At 38.4% G+C, this 20,979-nt stretch overlaps 1 protein-coding gene across 7 annotated transcripts in view; it reads left to right on the forward strand.

Moving 5' to 3' along the window:
* TMEM131L (transmembrane 131 like) overlaps positions 1–20,979 on the forward strand; it is a 123,864-nt gene that overhangs the window by 62,553 nt on the left and 40,332 nt on the right. For 6 of the 7 annotated variants that reach the window (XR_007773442.1, XM_050946217.1, XM_050946213.1 and 3 more), the window contains 12 exons: positions 545–655; positions 8,247–8,324; positions 9,365–9,518; positions 12,160–12,218; positions 12,575–12,683; positions 14,868–14,973; positions 15,608–15,761; positions 16,627–16,797; positions 17,361–17,430; positions 18,103–18,220; positions 18,949–19,090; positions 20,415–20,524. Coding sequence is in view for 6 of the 7 variants with exons in the window: in XM_050946217.1 (XP_050802174.1) it covers positions 545–655; positions 8,247–8,324; positions 9,365–9,518; positions 12,160–12,218; positions 12,575–12,683; positions 14,868–14,973; positions 15,608–15,761; positions 16,627–16,797; positions 17,361–17,430; positions 18,103–18,220; positions 18,949–19,090; positions 20,415–20,524 (1,382 nt within the window). In the remaining variant the exon portion in view is untranslated. The remainder of the gene's footprint in view (positions 1–544; positions 656–8,246; positions 8,325–9,364; positions 9,519–12,159; positions 12,219–12,574; positions 12,684–14,867; positions 14,974–15,607; positions 15,762–16,626; positions 16,798–17,360; positions 17,431–18,102; positions 18,221–18,948; positions 19,091–20,414; positions 20,525–20,979) is intronic. The other variant, XM_050946214.1, reaches the window with a different exon arrangement.

Consider the following 20,979-nt stretch of genomic DNA (forward strand, 5'->3'; position numbering starts at 1 on the left):
AATTCACTCATTCCCCATGCCGTTCTTCTCAGTGCTCTGTGAACAACAAAGCCTACGTCGTACATTTTAAAGATGACATGGAATTTTTAAAACAAGTTCCCTCTTTTGCTTCTAGGTAAAAAAGGCGTGAAATGTGTGTTCTCCCTGAACGTTCTTTTTGATAGAAAAGCTGTTGGCCAGAGGTGTCTGATATGGTGCAGTTCACAAGAATCAGCAGCAGCATCCACATATATGATGTGTCTATTAAAATTGCCTGAAAGAGAATTTGTTTTTAACTGTTTGGAGACACTTATATGTTACATTGATGGGTGCCCTTTTATTAGGGATACATCATAATGTCTGAATGAATGAATGCACAAAGGGACTTATAGTTACTTTTTAGAGTAGAACTCTCTGCACAAAACGCTGCATTACCTTTTGTTTTTAAAGTGTAATTTTAAAAACTAGTTGATTTCTTGGAGTCTTACTAGCAAAATGAAGTTTCATGGTTTGTGATAATTACCTAAATATCAAATGTTGGAATAATATACTGTTTTTACAACAGGTATTTGGAATGGGATCGATAGGAACCTCTCCAGAAGATTCTAATAAGCAGCTAGTGAATACCTGTTTACTGCTTCCACGTATCCAAAACATCCAGATTTCACCAACACTGGTACAGTATGCTTTTTTTTAAAAACACATTAGTAAACTTAGAAATACTTGCAAATAATATTGTAAGTTCCTGTATGCAAATAAAGACATATATTAAAGAATCTTTACTTGTGTTACTAACTAATTTTTTTCTAAAACTGACTTCAATTTGCATCACTTGAGATTTTTAAATTTTTGCATTTCAGTAAGATTCACCCTCGTACAACGTGGTCAATCTCACTTTCTCTTAGTCTCATTTTCTGGTTTCTGTGCGGTGGCACAAGAATGTAATGGTAGGAATTACAGCATGGTGGGGAGGTAAAGTTTTTAAATTAAAAAATTGGCACGAACAGTTGTTTATATGGTTAACTTGTGTATATTTGTTTACAGCTTGTTAAATTTCTTTTTTAACCGTGGTGCCTACAACTGGGTTGAAAGCTCCCCAGAATAGTTATTAATTTAAAGGTGACCTGCAGAGTTAAAAACATTGTGACCTTTTCTGCATGTCAATAATGTATAAAATAACTTTTTAAAATCTCTATGGGCTTATTAGCCTGTTTGCCACTGCCTTGAATCTTGTGTAATCATTTGTGCCTACACAAAGTTTGAATTAAATGCTGCTGTATCAGAATGGTGACCTCTCTCTCTCTCCTTGTTTTGAAGGAGTTCAAGGCATTTGAGGGTCAGACCCATTGTCTCTTACTTTAGGGCTTGTGTACATATGACAGTTATTCCAAAATAAAATGGTGTGAATTTAAAGCAGAGCAGCTATTCCAGAAAAACTCCCATGTGTAGATACTCTTATTCTGGAATCAGAATACCTTGTGCTGGTTTAGCGTAATCCATTTCCAAAGAGAGGAGAATGGGAGTAGCTGTCGAGGCACAGCAGCTATTGAGGGAAGGGGAGACTCCCAGGGAGGAAGGTGGAAAGGAAAGTCAGCAGAAACCCATAGGCAGGGTGGGTAGAAGGAAGAAGGGGATCAGCTGCTTCCTGGGGAAGAGGCATGACAGTTTGGACATTAATAAAGTCCCTCCCCCCTCCTTTTTTTTTTTAAACTATACTTCATCCCCCATTTTAAAGCAAATCTGTATTTTAATATAAAAAAAAACACAGGAACCCCCCTAACCCCCCAGCCCTTCTCTAGTTTAAAAATGTGGCTTTCCTTCTGTGGTTTGTTTGTGCCTGTGACTTTTTCTTCTGGACTTGCAGTCTTCTGATTTGGGCAGGACCCTTCTGAATTTAGGGAGTGAGTCCACCTCATTCTCAGTTTCACTTTAAATAGTGAATGTATGTGCAGGGTCTGGTAGCTGTGGGATTCAACTCACTCTGCTTAGTTCAGACATAGAGTGAGCCAAGTCCATTAAAAATATATATATATATGTGGAGATATACCTATCTCATAGAACTAGAAGGAACCTTGAAAGGTCATCAAGTCCAGTCCCCTGCCTTTACTAGCAGGACCAAGTACTGATTTTGCCCCAGATCCCTAAATGGCCCCCTCAAAGATTGAACTCACAACCCTGGGTTTAGCAGGCCAAGGCTCAAACCACTGAGCCATCCGTCCCGGACACTATGCAACCTTCTCGCCACTTCTCAGTTTACACATAGTGTGGGTAATTTTTTAGGGAGTTTTTTGGAATTTCACAGTAGTCAAAGCAGCATACGCAGCTTAAACTTCTCTAACAAGTCCCAAAATAATCTGAGGCCTTACAGCTTCTTCTTCTTCAGGAATTCTCTCAGGCTATGTAGATGCCTATCTATAAAAATGGGAAATAAGGACAACCTGGGAAATTATAGACCAATCAGCTTAATTTCAGTACTCGGAAAGATAATGGAACAAATAATTAAAGAAATCAATTTGCAAACACCTAGAAGATAATAAGTTGATAAGTAACAGTCAGCATGGATTTGTCAAGAACAAATCGTGTCAAACCAACCTACTTCTTTCTTTGAAGGGTAGCAAGCATTGTGGGGTGGGAGGGGGAGCGGTAGATGTAGTATAGCTTGACTTTAGTAAGGCTTTTGATGCTGTCTTGTATGACCTGTTCATAAACAAACAAGGGAAATACAACCTAGATAGAGCTACTATAAGGTGGGTGCATAACTACTCTCTGGGAATGGTTTTCCAACAGTTATCAGTGGTTCACAGTCAAGCTGGAAGGGCATAACAAGCGAGGTCCTGCAGGGATCAGTTCTGGGTCCAGTTCTGTTCGGTCTGTTCATCAATAATTTAGATAATGGCATAGAGAGTACACTTACAAAGTTTGCAGATGATGCCAAGCTGTGAGGGATTGCAAGTGCTTTGGGGGATAAGATTAAAATTCAAAATGATCTGGACAAAGTGGAGAAATGGCCTGAAGAAAATAGGATGCAGTTCAATAAAGACAAATGCAAAGTACTCCACTTAAGAAGGAATGATCAGTTGCACACATACGAAGTGGGAAATGACTGCCAAGGAAGGAGTACTGCATAAAGGGATCTGGGAGTAGGGTGGCCAAACAGGAAGTATGAAAAATCAGGACGGGGGTGGGGTGTAATAGGAGCCTATGTAAGAAAAAGACCTCAAAATTGGGATTGTCCGTATAAAATCAGGACGTCTGGTCACCCTATCTGGGAGTCATAGTGGATCGCAAGCTAAATACGAGTGAACAGTGTAACCCTGTTGCTAAAAAGCAAACATCATTCTGGGATGTGCCTAGGAGCTTCAGGGACATGGAGCAGGGTAGGAAGCCCTGCCAAACCTCCTCCCCCACCCCTTACCACCTCAACCCGTTCCCCCACCTCCCCCACTACCAGCAGTGCCCCGGACCTCTTTCTCACCCTCCCCCAGCACCCGCAGCCCCCACCCAAGTTTTAGTCAGGTGGGTATTTTTCATAAAAGTCATGGACAGGTCACGGGTCCGTGAATTTTTGTTTATAGCCAGTGACCTGTCCATGATTTTTACTAAAAATACCCATGACAAAAATATCCTTAATCATTGTGACAAGTACAGCTTGTTAACACCACTTTGGATAAAACAGGGAGAGTCTGTGTGTGTGTGGAGGGGGGGAATAGCTCTTTAGGAATAGGGAACTAGAGATTTAAGACAGAAGAAATCCTGGAGGAAAATCCCCGTTGCAGCCAAGATCACAGAGGAGGCTTATTGTATATTATTGTTTTATTTACTATTAAAGCTAAACTCCTGGGAGGGAGAGGGTTTGAACAGTACGTCCCTGATCCAGCAAGCACACCTGTGTGCAAGTGTTTACAGAATCAGACTAATTGAGGCCCTATCTAGGGTAGGTTGTGGACACAGAGGGAAATTACACTCAAATTTACACTCCGCACAACCCCTCTGGTGCTAGTTGAACAATATTTTGGAAACAGCCCAGCCAACAGTCTGTGATGTTTTCTCTGTTTGGATGGGTAAAAGTATGCTTCACTGATGATGATTATTACTCAGAACCACCAGGCTGTTCTTTTTTCTTTTTTTTTTTTTTTAACGAATTATCAGAATGTAATAATATGAAGTAGAATCCTTGAACTTTTATGGCTGGAAAGGGAGGGAATGTACTAGCTCAGATGGTCCAAGCTCTTGCTCTTTCTTTAAAAGTTTCTGTCTCTGTATGATCTCTACTTGGTGCAAACCAAGATGTGACTTGAAGATTTGTAGTAATTTTGACACTTACTCAATCAAATCTGTTTTTTTTCTCCTTTGGAAAATTAGCATTCTTCCTCTATTCCCACCCTGCACACTTCTCCCTCTAATCCCCTGGCCCACTTTCCCATTTATTTTGCCATTAAAAATGTGTTTTTTAAGTAAACTGGGATTTTTGTTGGAAATTATCTTAATCATCAAACCAATTGCTTCTTGCTTAATGGACAATTTTTACCCTTGTTTGTATCTACTATCCCTGTATGTTCAGTACCATATTCAGAGCAAAACAAAATGTCCATAATAGCAAACTGCGTAATCATACCTTCATAATTGCCCCTTTTGCCCATAGTAATTAATTAGATGAAATAGTCTCTAGTTACATTTTTACAAACTGATAGGAAGCTTAGAATATCCAAAATATACCAGTGTATAATGGCCCTGTATTAAAGACCAGGTTGATTTTAATATTTGTGTTTGCATGTGTGTGTGTTAGAGCTGAATGGAGAATGGTAATTCTGTTTCATGAAAGATTTCAAGATTTGATTTCTTTTCAATTCAGAAAGCAAACCAAAAGTTTCAGAATTCTCCATGGAAGGGAATTACCATTTTCCACCCAGTCCTACTGGAAGTCCTAACTCTGAGGCCCCTCACCTGGCAAGCTGTCCATGAGCCCAGGCTGCTGAAGAGCTGTAAGCTTAAGATCTTGGGAGCCAGGACTCCCAGGGCTTTGCAGGAGCCCATCCTGTGTGTTGCTCAGGAGCCAGGCAGGCATGAGCAGGCAAGAGCAGAATTTTATCAGAATTCAGGCATATCTACAGAACCTTTCAGCTTTGGCAAATCCTGATGAAAAACCATTGAGCTGAAATTGTTTGTGTGTGTGTGTGTGTGTGTGTACAATATAAAATATATAGAGAAGCTACTGTAGATTTGTTAATAGGTGAAGGGAATCAAAATAGGTCCATTATTCCTGTCACACAGGGCTCATTCTAGATTTTTTCGTTATGGGTCTTTGCTTTTTCATTTTGCTGCTTATGAGAACAAGGCACTGTATAATTTCACATTCTGCTATGATTCATATGCCATAGCAGTTTTCTGTGTTATAGGACAGAATACTTACACAATCAAGAAGTGAAGATGAAGGTGGTGAAGCTTTTTTTCATGGAAGTGTAGTGTAGAGATTCTAAGGTTCCTTATTTTGTCCTCTCTTTTGTGATATATGTATCCTGTCAATTATGTAAGACACCTGGCTTGACAGGCGATGTATATTGTCTGTCGTAGCACAATGAAGAACTCTTTTCTTTTCTGAAGTTGCCTTTGTATATTTAAAAAATCCCTATAGACAGCAGATGAACATAAAATACAGCTGTGTTTTGGAATTTTTCTTTCCTTTCTTTTTTTTAGTAGCTTCACTCTTTTAAAATACCAAATTACAGCATCCAGGGCATTCAAAACAAAACCATTATGATTGGGATTGGTTAACTGGTGCACCAAATTGGCTACTTGACTACCGCGGTCCTAGCAATTGTGGGCAGCAAAAGGAAGGCAGGAAACCCCTGATCTAAGGCATTTAAAATCTAGGCTGGCCAGAGTGCAATTTAGAAATATAGTAATCACCATACAAGTTGGGGGAATAGAACTCCGTTGATAGGTCATTAGGATCCAAAATCTGGGACAATAATAAATCATCTTGTGAATCCTCCTCTTATTAAGGATAAAATTTTCTCAAAGCATGTAGGGCTTTCATAAGGCTTGCCTCGTCACGTAATCCATGATTTAAGGGTTTAAGATAAACTTCATCCTATAAGAAGTTATTAAATCACATTTGATACATAAGGGGGAGGTGACATGAGAAATGAAACATGACATGAGAAGCCTCCAAAATAGCAGTGAGGGCCAAACTGAGAAGCAAAGGTATACGACTAGGAGACGGAATAGCCTTTACTCCAAGCAGAGAGAGAAGTGGCTCAGACAACCCTATAGAAAAACTTGAGTCAGAGCATTACATTTAGTTGACCTTTATCTGGAGAAAATCTGAAGAGTCCTAACTGACCAAGCACTTTGAGCAAAGGAAAAGAATGCATGAAGTAGTGATGTATTGGCTAGTGAAAAAAATATAGTTCTTTCCAGGAAGGTTCAGAAGGGAAATCTAAGTTGGATAAGATTTATCAGACCAATTAGCTGACTTGAAAGTGGTCTGCTCACATATGCCCATTTTCTTGTTGAAACTCCACTGCCTGTAATAGCTGTGGAAGGTTAATTAATGATACACATATTGGATTTAAGAGCTTGATCTACTTGCATAATTTGATTAGGACAAAATAAAGGTGAAATTGCAAAAAGAGGTGAATTGGTTGAGACTCCCATTCCTCGATAGTGCTGTGCTAAAAAAGGAGGTTTTTTAAAATTGTTTTTTAAATTATGTGATTAATCTTTGGAGGTGTTAGAACTCCCCCTTGTGGGATTCTGCAATATTTGCTATATAAACTGATTTAATACCAAAGAAATCATGTTGACTTTTTGTTTTGTTGTGCTCTTATGCAATCACACATCATGTTATAAAAAAAGCTTTATGCATGTGGTGAATTTACTGTGTGATTAAACCACCTTATCTGTAGAAAAAGGGTTCAAAGCATCTCCTCCTGGTTGTATTTCTTTCAGGATTTTAAATGCATGTCTCTTCCCTGAGCAAATATTGGAATGGATTTCCTGTGAAGTATTTATGCAAAGGCTCATCAAAAATAAAAAATATGCATTAGGGTATGGCACCTTTTAACATTGCTTTCACAGTTCTGCCTCTTTCAACTTCAAATTATTTCATTTTTTTTTTAAAGGAAAAGATTGAGTAGATTACACTGGTTCCTTGCACCTTTGGAGACCTTGATTCAAATTTGAGTGAGGTCACAAATGAAAAATGAACTGTGATCTTAAATTAGTCCCCAAACCATCATGTAATTTGGCATAATTGACAGTCACTGATAAGGAGAAGCACAGAATTATTATGGATCGTTGGTATGACAAACTATGTATGACAGTATTTCACATAGCTTGCATGCATTAAGTCTGACTTTAGACAGTGCTACTGCATGAACATTTTATAAGCTTGCAAAATAAACACATTCATTTTTTTCTTTCAAATTAATAAAAAGATGAAGCAACGGAAAACAATTTCTCTGCTTTGTGTTATTTTATTTCTTTGTTTTAATCTGAGGCCTGAATATCAGGGCTGCATCCAGTAAATCTAACCAGAAATTTAGCCTACCAGCAGTTTTTAAAATGTGTTTCAAAGAAAATATACAGGAAAACAAGGAAAGAAGCCTTTATTGTATGTAAAAAAGGCATTATAGGAGAAAATCAAGTAGCTTAAGATTTATAAAGGTCCATCATATGTTGCTGCTGTATAAAATGTTTAATAATAGTTTGACGTGAAAGTAGGAGTGGAAATGATACAATTTCTCATTAAGCAGCGATGTTGGCTGCCTTATTACCCTAAAATAATAGTCAAATTTAAAAAAAACCACACCACCGTATCTCCTTGCTGATGTTAGTGTCAGGGATTGACAACATTGCCATTTGTTTTTCGCTGTTTTGTTTGTTTGCCTTTTGCTTTTTCTTCAGCTAGTACAATGAAAATAACGAAGTGAACTTCACATTCATTTATAGTCAGTTTTCACTGGGAGGTTCTCAGTGATGCAATGTTTGGGTGGCATATATTGCGCAAAAACATGTATCTAAAACCAGTGATTTAGATTTACAGATTTCAAAAACAAATGAAACTGTTAGATTTTGTGTAAAAGCTTGGCCTTCAGAAGCTTACATTTTGGAGAAAAAAACTGTATCTTCTGCAATCTCAATAGAAATGTAATGGGAATAGTTTTTATTGGCCTTACAAAATGTAAACTTTGGGCCAAATTTGACTGGATAGAATCTGTTAAATCAAACTCTTTGAACTGTTGTCTTAATTTTTACTTTTCTAGGCAGAAACTACGAATGCCAGTCTCTTACAAGTTCATCTTGAATGCAGTTTACACAACAATATGTGCCAACAACTTAAGGTATGAATGTACATTTCATTTTAGGGCTGTCAATTAATTGTAGTTAACTCATGTGATTAACTAAAAAGTCCTTTTACATTTACAGGGGATAATGCTTCCCGCTTCTTATTTACAATGTCACCTGAAAGTGAGAACAGATGTTTGCATGGCACTTTTGTAGCTCGCATTGCAAAGTATTGTCAAGCGATTAAAAAAATTAATCACAATGAGTCACACTGTTAAACAGTAATAGAATACTATTTATATAAATATTTCAGATGTTTTCCACTTCTGTCTTTTGGAATCTCAAGACTGTGAGAAGTCTGGGATCCAGATTGCTTTTCTTACCTTATACCTCACCATACTGTTTAAGGTCAGCTGGATGCTCTTTCTCTCAGTCCCTGAGCTTGGATACTGTTTGTTGCACGTCTGAAGGTTCTCCACCTTTGGAATTCATTCTGCTAGTCTGTTTATAGTACATCTTATTCAGAGTGAAGGATTTTACAAATGAAAATGTTTTACAGTCCCTAAGGCCAGACCTTCCAGTTGAAACTACTGTTACATTGGGATTCTTTTGAGGCTTAACCCTTAGTGTCGTTTTAATGTTTTTTATTATTTATCACTTGTATCACTATAGCACCTCGGAGTCCAAGTCATGGACCAGGACCCCATTGTACTATGCTTTGGTTTTACTTTTTTGTGTAGGTGTGTGTGTGTGAACAGAGTGTTTGCAGAATATGCCTTGGAGACTGCAGCTTTCTGTTTATCCAGAAAGAGGCGCAACATTGCCAGGGAAGGCTTCCCCACGCTGCCCCGAGAAAGTGCCTGTTTGAGTGGAATTTGCTGTCTGTACCTGTGCAGTCCTTTGCCTCTACTGAGAATTCCATCAAAAGTTCTAATTACTGCCCCGGGATTGCTACCTTTGTGATGCACGTAGAACATTTGTCCATTAGAATTTGGCTGAGACCATCAATTCAGTATGTTTTATTCAGATCAGCTTATTTTATGAAATTTCTCCTCCTTTTTTCCACCACCTTTTCCCCTCCTTTATGTCACTCTAGAGTTGCTGTTTTATGTCTGACGATCCGGTGCTGCTAAAAATGAGCTTAGTACTAAGAATGGAAAACTCCCAACAGGAATTTGTGGATCACAGACAGTATTTACTGGAGAATCTTTTTGTAGTTTATGTAGCAGTGGACAAAACTGAGACCTCAGGTAAGTGCAAGATGTGACTGTTAATTTTAATAGAAATTGTTTTTATATACACTTCAGAATCTGGTATCACAAATATATTGATCTCAGTGACATCCTCTTTATTTTGCTGTTTAATGCGAAGGCCACATTACTGAAGTGAAACTGTTTAACATTTTGTATTTAATGCAGAATTACTGTGGTGGTGTTTCTTAATGAAAGAGGTAGCAATTCTCTGCCGTTGTAAACTACGTTTGTTACATTCTTTTCTTTTTTCCTTAAGATTTGTGTATGGAACAGAAACCTCCTTTTCTTAGGTGTCTGTTTAAATAGTACAAAATGTGTGGTGTTGATGATTGCTTTTGTTTTCACCTTTCAGGAAAAGTGCAATTAATGAAAATTGTAGTATTCTAATTTCTAAGGAATTAGATTAACAGAACTAGGCCTGCAAAGAAATCAGGACCTAGAAAAAGCAGGCTTTGTGGAAATTACTGTAATAATGTAATACAAAGGATCTTCATATCATCATTTTTGGAGGCTAGAATGCCACATGCAAAGTAAACATCTACTTAAATTTTTTGTATCATTCGTTTGTTGGGTATATAGATAATTTTTCTCCAAATCCAAGGGGTGAGATATCTTTGATTTTTAATTATTTATAGTGCACCATCACCTTTATAATTGTTTAGGTTTTTTGGAACGTTAGAACAAAAATATAGTTTTCTGTCAATTGTACTGTCTGGTAGAAGAAAAAATGACTCATGAAAACAGATAAATGATTCAATTATCACTTTTACCACATTTCAAGTCTGGGTGCAAAACACATTTATCGTTCTTCTAGAGCCTGCTATGTTGTTGGAAGGGTTGGTAATTGACTGGAGTGATACTTACATTTGACTGATGGAGCTGATATATCTGGAGTAAATCTATTTTTCCCTCACATCTGAGATAGCAGTGTTTTGTTGCACTGAGTTGTGGAAGCATATTTATTCTTACACTTGTGGATAAATGTTCACATCTGTTATGTCCAGAGGTATGGCTGTAACATCCTTTTTAATGGGTTCAGGAGATAGAAGAGCATTTTAAAAAACCTATACACTTCCTCAATATAATGCAAATCATAAATCCCTGTACACTAGGGTAAAGGCCTGTCATAATTCCTTTTATGATGCTGGCAATGGGAAGTTATAGATCTTTTGCCTTGATGATCCTGTGGGCAGCTTTTCAACTTCAGATAATAATGTTTAATTTTCTTTTTGTTGATGTGCTTAGTTAAGAGAGACTTGGAGACTGCGTCTCTTCTCACTACACCAATATAAATCGAGAATAACTCTGTTGAAGTCAGTAAGCTAGATCATGTGTACTGTGGCCTGCAAATTTGGGGAGGAGGCTTTAGAGCACATTTGTGAATCCCTGATCTTGGGATTACTTTGGCCCCTACAGTGACTTAGTGCAGTTTTAGCCACACCCCTCTCCAGCAGCCATACTTCGTATTGTTTGATGATCTATTGATTTTGCATTAATTATTTTGATTACTTAAGAATGCCTAGTTTTCACTTTGAGACTTGGTAGGTTCTTATCCCAAGATCATGCCCACTATTTATTAAAATTACTGTTCAGTTGGGAACCTCGATGTGCATGGTTACAACATTCACATTCAACACTGGAACAACCGTCTGTGTTTGTAATAGTTTTATTAACACAGTGAGAAAAGTTACAAACACTCCAGCCCAGCAAGGTGGATAGAGATAATTCAGAATATATCTCTGAGCATTCATGTACTCACACCGTCCCTTGCAAAAGGATCTGAAGTGTTTGCTATCATCCTCATCATCAGACTTATCATCACCGCCAGTGGTCACCACCCTGAGGTCTCCCAACAGTTACATCTCCCACACAGGCCGGAATGCAACTTTTATAATGTGTTACACTGTCACTATTCCTAATGCGTATTCTCATTTCCTCTTTTCCTTATTTGTATTTCGTCACCCTACTAATGATGGGGTGCCTTTCTCCCTTAGGTTACTAGCCTATTTATCTCAAGCTTGTTAATTACCATGGTACTCTTGTGGTCAGACCTCTGCTGATGTACCTAACTTAAAATATCCCAAGCTGGTATAAATTGGCATCTTGTGGTTACCTGTCAGCAGTTTAGTTATTACTGCATTCTGTCTTGTGTCTTTTATAATCTAGGGTTACTCCAAGTTAAGTGCATTGGCGAAGGCTTTTGGACTTTATGCTTTGTTACCTAAGCTATTGTTTTACAGGTCTTGTGATGGTTCTGCCTTAACTTATACCCCTGTCTTACTTGGCAATTACCTATTCCTATGGACTACACTATACCATGGCCTGGAAAAAGGGAGGTTATGCTGGCTCTGTGGATAGGGCTGTGTGCCAGCTGGGGATTTAGGAGCTGGTGGTAATGCCAGCTTTCCAGCTGATTTTTGCCACCATAATTAGGGCCAAAGATATGGTGTGAGAGGAGAGTCAGGTCCAATGTGTGATTAACTTCTGATTTTTACAAGAGACAGAATTATTCTATGAAAAAAATATATCTTCTAATTTTCATTTGAATACGTTAGATATTGTTTCTCATATTAATGTCTGACAAAGCAGTGGCACTTTGATCTTTGGTACTTATTTGGATGTTCATTTTTTTGGACAGATGATTCCACAGTAAACATGTATGCATTGCATTCAGGGAACAGCGTTTTACATATACAGGTAATTATGTTCTTCATGCAATCATATTTGGAGGTATTGAATTTAATTAGGATATTAACTAACTTGACTACTTACTTTTTGCTGTCTCCAAATAGCACACTTATTTATTTTAAGATGAATTTAACACATTTAAGTTTGTATAATGTCCAACAGAATTTGTAGATTGTAAGCTACAGCTCAGATAATGATTTTTAATGTGCATGTTAACCTAAATAAAAGCCACAAAACTATTTATCACATATGATAAATGACAGTTCCTTCTAAGTTTGTCATGAAGATGAATTAAACAAATACGAAAAATATAATAATAATGGTAATAGTGCTACAGGGATTGGTAATATATCATTTTAATGCAGGACATACAGCGTTTCTCACAAAAAGATACATCATCTGTGCAGTTTGAGCCAATACAACTTCCTTCTTCAACCACAAATTTTACAAAAGTTGCTTCCATTGTTTGTAAAGGTACAGTATGTATACTTTGTGTATATAATATGATTACATGAGGTACATATTTACCTTATAAGGTACTCTGAAAAGGATCAAGACCAACTTGTCTGTACAACTTTGCTTTCTTAAAACATACTGGGCTAGGGCGAGAGAGAATTCTTTATACTTATTTTGTTTCCTTCTTATTTCATATCATTCTGTCACTCTCACACACATGTGCTCTCTCTCTGTCTCTCCCCACACACACCCCTGATCTTAAATTCAGTACAGGCCATATTAACAGGAAGGAAAAGTGGGTGACCAATAAGATTGTCAGCATTTATTGAATGTACTTTTTAGGTTCCCTTTAATCATTTGGATGATTCTTTTATTTCACATCTACTTAAATAGTACACTTTTGTGCTTGGGTGGTAAATTTTTATGGCAGTTTTTATAGGGATGGTTTGAGATAATTGCCTGAGTCAACAAAGCATGTTTGTGGAAGAGAGAGGGTTAACATTTAGAAGCTGCTGTTTCCAGTCAGTCCCATGCTCTTACCACTAGACTGGGGCGGGCAAACTTTTTGGCCCGAGGGCCGCATCGAGTTTTGGAAATTGTGTGGCGGGCCGGTAATGGGAGGCTGTGCCTTCCCAAACAGCCAGGTGTGGCCCAGCCCCTGCCTCTGCCCCCTTCTACCCCTCCTTGCTTGTCGCCCCCTGATGCCTGCCCCCCTTGCCTGCCCTGTCCAACTGCCCCATTCCCTGATGTCCCCCCCGGGACTCCTGCCCCACCCCAGCTCCCTGTCCCCTGACTGCCTCCAGAACCACCGCCCCGACTGCCCCCCCCACCCCATCCAACCCCCCCCCCCCCTTTCTGGCTGTCCCCCAGGACCCCTGCACCCATTCAACCCCCCCGTTCCCTGCCCCCTGACCACACCCCCACATCCTGACCACCACCCCGAACTCCCCTACTCTCTATTCAACCCCTTTGCCCCCTTACTACACTGCCTGGAGCACTGGTGGCTGGCAGCGCTACAGTCACATCTCCCAGCTGGAGTCAGCCACGCTGTTACCACCGCGCAGCACAGAGCACTGGGTCAGGCCAGGCTCTGCAACTGCGGTGCCCAGCTGCCCAGAGCATTGCGTCAGTGGCGCGGCGCGCTGAGGCTGCAGAGGAGGGGAAACAGCAGGGGAGGGGCCGGGGGCTAGCCTCCCTGGCCAGGAGCTATGGGGCCGGGCAGGAGGGTCCCATGGGCAGTTGTTTGCCTACCTCTGCACCTAGACCATGTCCATGAGAACCCCTGCAGTAGATCAGACTTCACTGCACCATGACCCTCTTCTGACCACCACAATTACTATACGACCCCTGGAGCGGGGACTGAAACCTGAGCCCCACCACTCAGGGCTGAAGCCCTCAAGGTTTTGCTTTGACCCTGGGTGGTGGCGCTCAGGCTTTGGCTTTGACCCTGGGCTCCAGCAAGTCTAATGCCAGCCCTGGTGACCTCATTAAAACAGGGTCACGACCCACTTTGGGTCCTGACCCACGGTTTGAGAACTGGTGATCTACTGTATTATTTAGTTTCCCTGACTCAGATCACTGTTGTCATGCAAACTTCGTCACTTATGTACTCAGTACTGCCCTGCACATTTTTGTTACACTTTCACCCTCCTGATCAGTGCTTCCAGATTCTTTCCTCTGCTTCTTATAAAAACGTGTTTTTTGTTTTGTTTGTCTTTTGTTTTGGGAGTGGTGACGGGGACAACAAAATACATTTTCTCAAAGAGTTTACTTCATAATGAGTGTGGGACTCGTCCTTCTAAGAAAGAGAAGGCAAAGAAGGCAGTAGAGGAGTAGAGTGAGTTTTTTATTTTCCCAGGCATGCTTTTATTTATTGAGGGTAACAGCTTGGGTCAGTAGCTAAGGTAGCGGACGGGAGTCAGGAGACTTGAGCTCTGCCAATGACTCCCTATCTGATCTTGGACAATTCAGTTTTATGGTCTGATTTACTGAAGTGCTGAGCACCCATGAAACTCTTTTAAGTTGATACTAAACACATCTGAAAATCAGAATATTAACGTTCATGTCCCTTGATTTTGCCCTCTGTAAAGTAGAGCTGTTGATACAGACTTTTCTTTGTAAGGATCTTTGAAATCCTTACATGAAAAGCATTATTATTACAAAGATTTTGTTCAAATGTATGTTTACTTTTCATTTATACAGCTGCATCATGTGACAATGAAAGCCATTATACTAGTAATGTGAAGATGAATCCATTAAAAGGCACCACAACACTAAAAGCATGTCTTTCCCGTCCTGTGATGGAACGGTAGGTTGATGGTGGGATTATTTTAAACATTCGCTAGAATTGTAAGGAAACTGTAAAATGTGCTCAAATATATGCTGTAGAGTCAAAGCAAGCTAACTTTCTTACTTCATGGTAGTAAGCATGAGTGCTCAGACTGCTGCATATTGTTTCTGTGTCTTTCAATAAAATAAAACCCTGCAGCATTTCATATTTCATACGCACAAACTTCCAAGATTCAGTAAGAAGAAATCTGAACAGTTAAGGTCACAGAGGCTTTATTTAGAATCTGAGATAAATTTACATATCTCTTTTTCCAGCTTTATGGGAACAATACTCTAGTGGAAAACTGGAAATTGAACATTTTTTCTAATCTTGACTCAGTAGTGTTATCACAGCTACCTCATTATAACAGGGAAAGCACTAGGCAGCATTGTACTCTAAAGTAGTGAGACAGTAGTATGACTAGCTATCCATCCCTCTTAGAGTTGCACTTTGTCTTCTGATTTTTACTGTATTTTTAATAAAATAAGTTGTTCTTCATCCAGAGTCCTTAAAAACACTCATTTCCCAACAGTGATACTTCTGTCTGTCTGTCTGTGTGAATTGCTTTGCGTGTTCAAGGACCCTTGCATTTTTAATCTGTGTTTCTGTACAGGTATTTTGGCATTGACCCTTCTGCAGCATTATTTCACATAGAGCCACATCACAATACTTCAGGATTTTGGTCTATATGGTTTACAAACAAATTTGACTTTAACATTGAACTAAATGATGTCTTTATAGCCAGGGAAACTAAGAACATTTTAAAGGTAAGTTTTATTTTAGAATCCTATAATGCCTTTTCCTTAATGTAAAAGGGTTCAGTCCTTCAAGATGCTGAGCAGGTTCTTTGAGGAGCTGAGTGTCCTCAATTCATATTGAATTCGGTGGGAGTTAGTGCAAAGTACTGTGTGCCTTTATCAGGGTCCAGAAGGCTGTGGTCCATTATTCAGTGTGATGTTGGTTTTAATATATGCTAGAATAAATTCTGGCTGCAGGAGCAGTTGTACGTGTGCATTGAAGTACAGAATTTTGCCGTCATAGTCAATGTTCTCACAATTGCTGCTTGTGCTATTGGTACGTTAGGAGTGAATCTCTCTTCATAGGCTATACTGGAAATGTTTTGGTGAGTGGTCGAGCTTTTTGTAAAGTTATTTAAGCTTTTACAAAAGAGAGGCCTTATTTTTAGAAGTTTAGGCAAAAAAAATTATGTAATTGCTTCATTAGACCAAACAAAACTGATGTGTGCATGCGCAAATGACAGACTGGGCCTTGAATTGGCTGTTTGTGCACTCAGATCCCAGATTCATATGTGCAATCACAATAGTTGCAAAGATAAATTAGGTGTGCAAATGCATGTGCCTAGAATTTTTAAAAATCAAAATGCAGTTGTATTTAAAAAGGTACTTTACAGTGTCCTGATAAGTTTACCCTGATGACCAATGTTTTTTACGTATGTATGTATAGAAGTTAAGAATTTCATGATAGTAGAAGCAAAACTATTAGGAGAAAATATCACTTTAGAAGTATATAATTAATATCCAAAAGTACACTTAAATAATTCTTACAGTTTTGATTAAAAAACAACCAAACAATTTTTGGCCAATATGATCTGATCTGATTGTTTCCTTCTAGATTCTGAATTTCACTGAACCCTTGACTCTACCTCCAGGCTGTTGGAATGTATTTTCTTTGAAGCTCAGTGTCAAAGACACTGTAATAAATGTATTTTCTAATGTATTTTTGGCTACAAATGTAGGAGTGATGTTTGCGATACCGCTACGGATTTATTCAACTCTGTCCAAGGTACTGTATTCCATTGACTTGTATATTACATACAAAAAAACTATGTTGACGTTATTTAGCTGCAAAGCCAAGTGCTCAGAAGTGGGGAAATGACAGATTTGCAGTTGCCCATGCCACCGAAATACTTCCCCTTGATATATCCATCCCATGCACTGAATGAAGTAGGGGCCCAATGGAAAAATAGTATATGATCATGTAATTAAAGATTGTATCATATGTATGCACAAAGGAGCATAATTAAGGTTCTGGTTTTTTAGATCTTACTGTTTCTAGAGCCTAGTAATTTTCATTAATGAGTATTAGACTTTTTGGAATAGTAAATCATAGAATGAGGGATGGGGAGGATCTACTGGGCCATATTTTCAAAGGGAGCTCAATCCAACCACTGTTCATGCAGAATCATAAAGCGGTGTATCATCCATCCAAAACAAGGGCTACAACGCTTCAGACTTACTGTTCTTAAATAAATTTGATTAAAGTTTGTAATGTTCATTGGTTAAATGTATCTGGATTTATTTTATTTATAGTATTGCTTTGTCAGATATTCAAGCATTGTTTTTCAGCAGGGGGATCTTCATTTTGAAGCCATAGCACATTGTGATATACACTGTTACTTGGGAAAGTCTGATACAGGTAAGTTTATTTTATTTTTAGCCTCTATTAGCAGATTGGTACTGTAAAAAAAGTAGCTAGAAAATTTTTTGTATTTGTTGCTGGATTTGTAGTACAAATATATATATGATTAGTACGAGTAAGTTTTACATCATTTAAGAATATCCTGATTTCTTAAATTGTTGCTCCTCTGCATGGATTTTTAGTAACTAGTAGCAAACACAATATTCCAGATTTTTAATTCCTGCTCACAGAACTCAAAAATGTTTGAATCAGTTCTAACTTTCAAAATATATTTTTGACTTTAATGGAATTTGTTTGTTCAAGAAAATTATCAGTAATTGGAAAAGGGGAGCTAAAATGGAAATGATTATTCACAGCTAGCGGGTGCTATAACATAATTTTGCACCATTTTAGAGATATTGAACTATGATATGTATATCCCATTGACATCCATTAAGAGTTCTGCTCAAAAATCTGTGATGAAATATAGCCATTAAATTCCAAATGTAAGATGCAGCAAAAAAAAAGTCCTACTTGAACAATTAGTTGTACACATTCCAATTTACACACACGTGTACCTATTTTTTTTTTAATAACTTTGTTGATACCAATTCTTCAAGTTATGGGACAGAGTGATAAAGGTAGTAAATGTTGTTTTAGTAAAATATGGGAAATCTATTATCATTTTAGCAAATCTGTTTTGGAAAGGGAGTTTGTCTCTGGACCAGTCTACGTGGAATGTGGATTCTGAACTTGCAAGTGAGCTTTATGAAAGATGGCAGAAAATAAAACATGGGGAAGCCTGCAGGTTTGTACAAAGACTGTTCATGTAATAAACTTCAAATTGTATTATAAGAAACACGTCTTGCCGTGCTATACTAGTATACTTGAAAATAAGAGCAAAAACTTTCACACTCTGGTGCCTTAAAGTTAGTCTTCTCATTAGGTGTCCTGAGATTCAGAACAGCTAAGCACCTCATCTCCCATTTAACTCAGTGTCAATAATTGTTGTAAATACCTGAACATTGAGTGTAAATAATATTTTGATTGTAGTAACTTCACCACTTCTACTTCACTCTGAAAGAAAACAAAGCATGTTACACAGGATCAAATATGGAAGCTGCACAAATCCTCTCTGTCAACAGGTTGCACAGTAGTCTTTTCAGGTCATGGGTTTTCGATAGTTTTTAAGCTCTTTCTTCCTTTACCTAATGGATGTGACACATTGGGGACATGGGGAAGGGAGAAGTATGTCTGTGCGTGAGCATTGACATCAGCTCCTTTCCAGCACGAGAAAATGGGACTGTATGAACAGGGAGTTATTATGTTACAGCTATGAAAGCAGAGGTGTAAGGGACAAATGGATGGTTAATGCAGGGTCACAGTCCTATGGGCATTATTTTGTTAAAAGACCTTTTTTCCCCCCAAGAAAAAGTTCTCTGCCATAACGAAGTGCTCCTGGAAAATTGATGTCAAGAGAGTTAAATCAATTTCTTTTGGTTTTAACAAAGCTTTCTGTTTTCACCAATTAAACAGGAGGAATTTTTTGGGAATGACTCGCATTGCTCACCAAAAGAAGCCTGAAGAGGAGGAGTCATTTGCTTTCTTTTTGCCACGTTTGATTACAGAGCCTGGCCTGACGCTAAACTTCAGTGCAACTGCACTTAAGAATAGTATGGTAATAATAACTATTTTCAGGCTTTATCGAAGTTTGTATATTTTTAGCTAGTTTAAATTATGAAGATTCCAGTTCAACAGTACTAAGACACAATGTTTTTATATTGTTTTCAAACTGATTTTTAAAAAGGTTTTTGGAAAACTCCATACCAGTACATCTCAAGACAACAGTTTCTTATACCTGACTGGCTCCAGTTTAAATTGTTGAAATATCTATCTTAATACATTAAATTGTTGAAATATCTATCTTAATACATTAAATTGTTGAAATATCTATCTTAATACATTAAGATAAATTGAGGATTTAGCAATATACTGTAGATCTCACCTTCTGAAATGTTTATTAAAGTGTTCATCAGCTAGAGTAGAGTAGTTTATTATAAAACTAATGAATAACATGGAACAGTATGTTTGGATGTGCTGTGATCAGGGCCAGATCTAGGGGCTGGCAAACAGGGCAGTCACCCTGGACACCACCTTTCAGGGAACACTGAACTGTTGTCCCACCTTTTCCCTCCCCCCCTTCCCTCCAGATTAGGTGTTTGTTTTGTTTTACTTGACCCTCCGGGGCCTGAAAGCATTTTCTGTGCTGGCCAGCAAAACATCTAGGGCTGCTTCTGGCTGTGATGATCTTTACTGTTAGTGATGTTTATAATTCCACATGAATCTTTATCACACCATGCATACATCTTTTAAGAGTGAATATTGTGCTTGTGAAATGTCCCAGATTGGGACTATCAGATGACGTATGTCTTCTTGGAACGGGACTGTCCCCAGCAACTCAGTTGTCATTGGGCAACTTTTGGTCACTACTAACCTGGCCTTGGTTAGACCCTGGCATATGGAGATGAAAGGCTTCATATGCAAACATTATTTATTATCTTAATATTCAATATATGTATGTTAAATTATTAAGCAATAGCATGAGCCAGCTAGTCCCCCATCATTCATATTTCTAAGTGAGGAAGAATAATGTCTTACACACTTTACCTGTTTCTTTGGGTAAACTTTATTCCTATCTACCAGTGTGACCCGATAATAAATCAAAATAAAAAGAATATATCTTGAAAAGATAGCCTCTCTTTTTGCATGTGTAGTTCTTCAAGCACTATCATTTGCTTTTGCATATAGAAACATTGTACACACTTGCCCAGCTTTTGCATGTAGTTTTGTGCATGTAAAATTCTAATGTGCAAAAAAGAGAAGTCATGTTGAGTCTCCTTTGAAAATGAGGCCAATATTACCAATGCAGAATTATTTTATCTTGTTTTAGAATTCTCGCACACAAGTATGTAGTTCTAACCTTTTTCCCTCAAACTGTTTAGGTAAAATATTTTGTGCTAAGAAACCCCTCATCCTTCCCAGTTACGCTACAACTTCTGCCTCTGTCTTACTATCCTGATCCCCAGGCATCACTGAGTCTGCTCAGCAAATGGTAATGAATATAACGTTATCTCAGAATACTGATATTCCTTATTAGTGATCTGTTTCTGTCCCTTAGCATTGTTACTCAGCACTTGTTTTAACATTTTTAAAAAATCATAAGTTACCTGGAGGTATGGTTCCCCATAATCTTAAATCCATTTTTGATGGTTTATAATCATCACGTTTAATCTACCTTGGTTGTATGTTATATGACTGTCTTTGTGGATATAACTATTATATGAGAAACCCTAAGGCATGGATTCAACAAGTACATGCCTGTCAGAGGCTGAGCTGGTCTTTACTGGGGGTTGGGACATAGCCTTCACCTGGGGAGGTAACGCCATGAGTCAAGGGTTCTGTGATGGGGGCATGTGGCTCAGAATTAGGCCTTCTGGGAGAAATAAAGGCAGCCTGAATTCAGTGAGGGAGCGTTTAGGGGCACTCAAAGGAGTAGGAGGGTTATGG

The sequence above is a fragment of the Gopherus flavomarginatus genome, chromosome 3 (genome assembly GCF_025201925.1).
Source record: "Gopherus flavomarginatus isolate rGopFla2 chromosome 3, rGopFla2.mat.asm, whole genome shotgun sequence".
NCBI classification, from domain to species: Eukaryota; Metazoa; Chordata; order Testudines; family Testudinidae; genus Gopherus; species Gopherus flavomarginatus.